Below are 6,409 nucleotides of genomic sequence, written 5' to 3'. Positions count from 1 at the left end.
TGGCTGTTTGGTGGATAAGCTGTCGGAAGATATGTATGGTATGGTCAGATGAGCATACAAGTGACAAATGGAATTCCAACCAGAGAAATGCGAGGTGATGCTTTTTGGGAGGTGAAACTCGACAAAGGAGTACACGATAAATGAGAAAATACTGAGAAGTGCAGAGAAAGTGAGGGATCTTGGAGTCAAAGTCTACAGATCCCAGAAGGTAGCAGGACAGATCAATAATGTGGTTCAGAAGGCATATGGAATCCTTTCCTCTATTAGTTGTGGTATAGAATATAAGAACAGGGAGGTTATGCTGGAACTGCATAACTCTTTGATTGGGCCACAACTTGAGTACTGTGTGCAGTTCTGGTCACGTCATTACAGAAAGGATGTAATTGCACTGGAGAGGGTACAGAGGATATTTACGAGGATGTTGCCAGAACTGGAAAAATTCAGGTCGGAGGAAAAATTGGATAGGCTGTGGTTATTCACTTTGGAACAGTAAAGGCTGAGTGGATATTTGAATGAAATGTACAAAATCAGTAGGAGCCTGAATCGAGTGCAGGTGAGCGATCTATTCGTCTTAGCAGGGAGGTCAGTGACGAGGGGGCATTAGATTACTAGAAAAATAAAGGGGAGATGAGGAAAAACATTTTTCACCCAGAGGTTGGTACAGATCTGGAACTCACTGCATGAAAGGGTAATTGAGGCAGAAACTTTCAACTCATTGAAAAGGCGTCTGGATATGTACCTCAGCTACCATAATCTGCAGGTCGAAGAACCAAATGCTGGAAAGTGGGATTGGAATAGATGGATCATTTTTCGGCTGGCACAGACACGCAGACACGATGGGTCAATATGGCCTCTTTCTGTGCCTTAAACATTCTCTGTTTCTATGATTCGATGGTTCTTGCAAGCTTAAAATGCTAAATTATTCCTCTTTTCTGCTGATATTCGTTCTATGTTTTTGACCAATCTTTTACCTCGTAATTCAAATGGCGTCTTACTCCCTGGTCTTGCTGATCTATGTCTGGTTGTTCCTCTTATGGATTCCCTTCCTTGAATGAATAAAGCTGGTCAGACGAATCAGAGCAAGATTCCACTCAAATTCACAACCAGTCATTTCGTTTTAGCCCTTTTCAACGTATGGCCCCAAATTGCACCTTTGTATGATTTGGGGTTTTGAGGCTTAAAACACTTTTATTTAAAAATTCTCAGTTCTGAATTTTCAATTTATTACACTGGGGTCTTCAGTTGTGCCTGACCTAACAAGTTACAAATAATGGCTACTTATGAATCCAGTATAATTTATGAAACAAGATGTTATAAATACTTAACAAAAAAAGCACTGAAGACAACATGGAAGTTTCTTATCCTTCAAGGCCAGGATTTCTTGAATGTTGTCAGCACAGGCGGTCCCTTTGTTCTCCTGTCTCTGAATTGACATTGCGTTGAACTGTGTTTTTGAATAATTACACCAAAGACACCATTGTAAACAGTGCGAGCAAAGACTCTGAGTTTCCAACTTTTGGGATTCCGATTCCTTATTATGAAATCCTTTGAATTACCTCTTCCATGAATTTAACGTGAGTTTCATCTGCTGTCACTGCACCTCTGTAAATAGAGTGGTGTATGCTAAAAGCATGTCCATCTCTTATTTCCTAGGCTCCTAGAGTTAACATTTCATTGTGTGAACAAATATTTCATACTTGTAGATACAAAGCTGTTGTACAAGCAACGTTTCATCTTCTCATCAACAATGTCAACTATCATAAACAATTCACCTCAATATTTCCAGTGTGGCAAAGCAATTAATAATAAATGTGTCTAGTGAAATATCAGGAAAAATTATGCGTTTAAATATAAATGTTTTTTTCTGCAGATATATTTAATTGATCAAGTCAGTTAGCATACTTATTAAAACTACTTGGTTCCTCTTTAATGAAAGGTGTCATATCCAGTTCAAGCCTCTTTCACAGCAGTTTCTTTAGGGAGCGCAATCACTCTCCTTCTGACCCCTTTACAAAGGTCATCTCTTTCCCTTTGCTCACTGCTCGTTATCTTTTTTGATTTCTGCTAATTTACATCCGATCCTCTTGCTCTCGACCCCCTCTTCCCGTCACTGACAGCTCTATTGTTTGTCTTTACTCCAACAGGCCATTGTCTTCTGGACCTCTAGCGGTTACCTCTCGTCCATTAACCACTGGATGTTTAAGCTGGTCTCAGTTGTTTTGTTTATTAATTAATTTAATAATTGATGTAACTGCATATTTCACCGCGCTCTTTAACTGCTCTCTGAACTCGGTCTGAGTGACCACATAAATAAATGTGTTTGTACAGCAACTCAAATTCCGCATCATATATGCAAGCTTTCCAAAAATATAGTAAGAATCATCATCTAAGAAATCACCAATACGAAAAATATATAACATATACAGCAACCACAGAAATATGAAACTGCCAGATATACTGAAGAGTAAAATCATAGACTTCCTCCTTCTCTCCATTTCAGTGTCACTGTGATTAACTTTCTTGCTCTGACCCCTCAGTCTCTGACGAACTCGACTGGTCACTAAAATGTGTCTGAACGTCAGAACGTTCAGCAACAGAATTAACATGAAAGGCAATAATGGTGTTAAAGCTTTTTCAAACATTGCAAATCCAATCCATCGAGGGTCAGTAAAATAGCTTGGCTTATTCGAGCAGCGCCATTCTACATTGTCAATTACCCGTCTTGGTTTATATCTAAAGTAGGTGGGAATATTTTTTAGACAAAGCAGAATGCTGGTTGTTGATAGAACAACAGTGGCAGTTTTCCTGGTGCAGTATTTTGATTTCAGCTTCTGGCAACAAATGGCGACAAAACGATCAAATGTGAAAGCGATGGTGAACCAGACGGAACAGTGGATGGCTGCACGGATCAGGAAATAACAAGAGCGACACACAGAGGTGAGGTCCAGGAAATTTAATGGGAAATAAAGATTATTGATTCTCCGGAGTATGATCTCAGTGATAATAACCAGTAGATCTGCCATTGACATGGCCACCAGGTAGCGGGTGGTGCAGCTGGAGAGTCCGCAATTTCCCTTGGACAGGATCACAATTGACACTAAATTAACTGTAAATGAGAAAAGGGAAAAGTGGTTGTAAATTACTGAAAAATATTCTCCGCTTCTCAACCCAGGAAGGATTTCAGCACCACAACCGTGTGGATTGGGACCAGGTCCATGACCCCAACCTTCCTCCAACCTCAGCACTTCCAGAGTTAACAAATCCTGGACGGGTAGTTCCGGCACCCCGCTCACCTAACGCTGGCCAGCAAGTTAAACATCGCAATGAGGAGCTAAAAAAGGGTAGATTGGAGACCTGCACCCAGTCTCCAACCACTGCCACTGTAGGAACCCATCCTGGACTCGAATCACTCCCTGGGGTCGAAGAAATTCCTCCCTGACTCGAACCAGTCCCTCGGATTGGAGGCACACATACGTCTTGGACCACTCCCTCTGATGTATAAATGAGTTATATTGAAAAGGGAATTTACTGAGTCAATGCAAATGTGATCACAGCATGGGCTTTCATCTCTACAGGAATATCATTAAAAGAAAAGTTTTATAATAACCTATTATAAAGATGGTTATTGAACACAGAAATAATGTGTACTCTTCTGGACTACACATGATGAACAATATCCAGGGTAACCAGCAGGTGCACGTATTCTTCACAAACATAATACCATAACTGAGAGATTATAGTTATTCGGATATGCTGTGGCTCTATTCTGCCGTTAAGAGAATGATGCGTGTTGAACTAATAGAGGGCTTCAAAATTATATAGGGGTTAGAGAGGGAAAACGTAGATCTGATATTTCCACCTTTGCTGGTGGCCAGTTTTGCATTTCCTCAAAATAAGACGGTCATCAATAAATCACGATGGAATTCAAGAGAGACCTGTATACTCTGAGTGCTGAGAACATGGAATTTAGACCTCTTGGAGTAGTTGTAATGGAAGAAAAAATGAAGAAGCGATGTTAGTACATGAGAGAGACAGGACTGGAAGGATATGCTGATAGCATTAGATGAGCTGTAATGTCTTCAGACAGAGCATGAAGACAGTTGTGATCTGGTTGTGCCGAATGCCCAGTTTCTGTGCTGTAGAATCGGTAACATGTTTATTAACAAGTCATAGCCATCAGTGTTTCTCGTAATATTGAAGAGGATTATTTATTATTGCAGTCACTCATGACCAAAGGCTTCTCAGGGCCGTGCTCGGGAAAGATATTAATCAGCACCTGATAGTGCTGTCAACAACTCTACTTAGAGAAAGAGTAAGATGGGGACCCGCATTGAATGTAATGACAGATACTCCAGGAAATACATGGTCCCTAGTGTTGAGTGGTCCACATCATTTAGTCAGCCACAATCAGTGCTATTCTGTAGTTACAGAGACTCCCAGTTCTACATGATAGCTGAGGTCAGGTGCTCCACTCCAGTTAGTGCACACACACACTATAGTTCTACATTAACAGATAACTGCTGTAATCCTTCCCCTCTGAGATTTTCCTGCTTTGAGCTGTGATTCTACAGAATACAACATTCCACACAATTCAATCACTTTACAATGCATAGTGCCTTGAGCTAGAAACAATTGAGACAACAGATTAAAACTGCACAGATAATTCAGGAAAATTATGCAATTAAATTATTGAATGTGTGTCTGTGTAACTGTAACCGTTCGATCTCATGTAATATTATTATTCCCATGGTAAGGGAAGAAACCAGCTCATACGCAGATTTACAAAACTTCATTGGTTATACATCCTTACCAGGAACACCAATTATAGCAAGGATCACATAGAATATGTTCCGCACCCATTGCATTGGTCGGTGCATTTTCTGCTTGGAGTGATAGGTCTGTTCATGCTGCAGGTAATATCTTTGAAGTACATTCTGAGCTGACACATTCCCAGTGCATTAACTTTATAGCCTCCCGTATCGCCAATGGAATACTGAGGTTGCAACATTGTTCAAACAGTTTTTCTTAATCTTGAACAAACAGATGACGACAGTTGGGTTAATTCCCTCTTAATGGAATGTATTTTCCACGAAAATTGAATTGGACCCATCCCCACCCCCAAGACTGGACAAATCTGATCACAATGAGCAAATAATCATAACTGGAAAATGTGTTAAACAGAAATCAAGGAAGTCCTACATAAATCTTGAGCCCTATCTTTAGATCTCTTGTTGTTTTAGTGATTGCCTTCACTCTGCATGACTGTTCAGAAATTAAGTTCCTAACGTCAGGGAAGCCTCGAAGGGATGTTCGTCTCTCCTTTGGATGCTCTCTTTATCTGTGGAATTCCGTTCAATAATTCATATATTCAAACAAAAAGGAACATAGAATGGTTGCAACACAGCACTTGACCATTTAGTCTGTCTTGACCGTGTCTGCTCTCTGCACAGGCAGCTCAACTAATCACACTCCCAGATCTGCTCATCACTGACCTGCATTGTTATTCTCTTCAGTTGTTTATTCAATTCGCTTCTGATTGAATCTGTCTTCACCATACTCTCAGGCAGTTCATTTCATATCCTAAACACGTGCTGTGTAGAAATAAGTTTCCCTCATGTCGCCATGAATTCTATTGCCAATCCGTTCAACCTGTGTCCTTTGGTTTTCGGCACTTCTGCCAATGAGAACGGTTTCTCTGTGTCTACTCCGTTTAAACCGCCATGGTTTGGAAAAACTCTATCAAGCTTTCTCTCAATTTCCTCTTGAAGGAGAACAACCCCGATTTTCTAATCTATCGGCATAAAATATCTGTTAGCCCTGGGATTTTCTCTTTGAACATTTTCTACACCCGCTGTGAAGACTGCACATTGTTCCTCAAAGTTCGGTACCTGGAACTGGACACAATGGTAGGAATGTCAATATCGTTCCGTCCCTCACACAGTCCAAGCTCCTCTGTTTCCCTTTTCAATCTCTTTATCTGATACATCGATGATTGTTTTTGATTCAAACCCTTCTTTCACATCGAGTTTGAAACTTTAATCATAATGGAATTTAAATCTTTACCTCTTTCGCCTGAAAACGGTCCACCTGTGACAGTTCACTTCTCTTCCACGAATTCCCTCTCTCATTTTAAGTGGACGGATACTGCATAAATATTTACTATAATCCGCCAACTTCCATAGTTATCTTGACCACACTTCCTCCAACTCCACTTTGCATAAATAATAGCTTCCATTCTCTCAGTTTCCTCATCCTTCTGTTTATCCCAACGATGCTATCTTCCATACCAGAGCTTCTGTAGTCTCTTCATTTCACATTAACCGTGCATTCCTCACATTAATTTTGCAGAGGACTCTGCTGTATCTGTTCCATCACCCGAGTTACTGTCCTCACCGCTTCCCGACCTTCT

The 6,409-nt window shown here is 40.5% G+C and overlaps 1 protein-coding gene across 1 annotated transcript; it reads right to left on the bottom strand.

The window, feature by feature from the left end:
- Window positions 1-2,261: 2,261 nt before the first annotated feature.
- On the bottom strand, window positions 2,262-4,877 carry LOC137359251 (probable G-protein coupled receptor 139; the record flags this gene model as incomplete). Its single annotated transcript, XM_068025310.1, has 2 exons — window positions 4,811-4,877; window positions 2,262-3,106 (listed from the first exon to the last, which is right to left on the bottom strand). Coding segments are annotated over exons 1-2 (912 nt in total), but the record flags the coding sequence as incomplete, so codon positions are not given.
- Window positions 4,878-6,409: the final 1,532 nt, after the last annotated feature.

Source organism: Heterodontus francisci, unplaced genomic scaffold (genome assembly GCF_036365525.1).
Source record: "Heterodontus francisci isolate sHetFra1 unplaced genomic scaffold, sHetFra1.hap1 HAP1_SCAFFOLD_124, whole genome shotgun sequence".
In the NCBI taxonomy this organism is placed as follows: domain Eukaryota; kingdom Metazoa; phylum Chordata; class Chondrichthyes; order Heterodontiformes; family Heterodontidae; genus Heterodontus; species Heterodontus francisci.
This window is presented reverse-complemented; position numbering and strand designations above follow the sequence as displayed.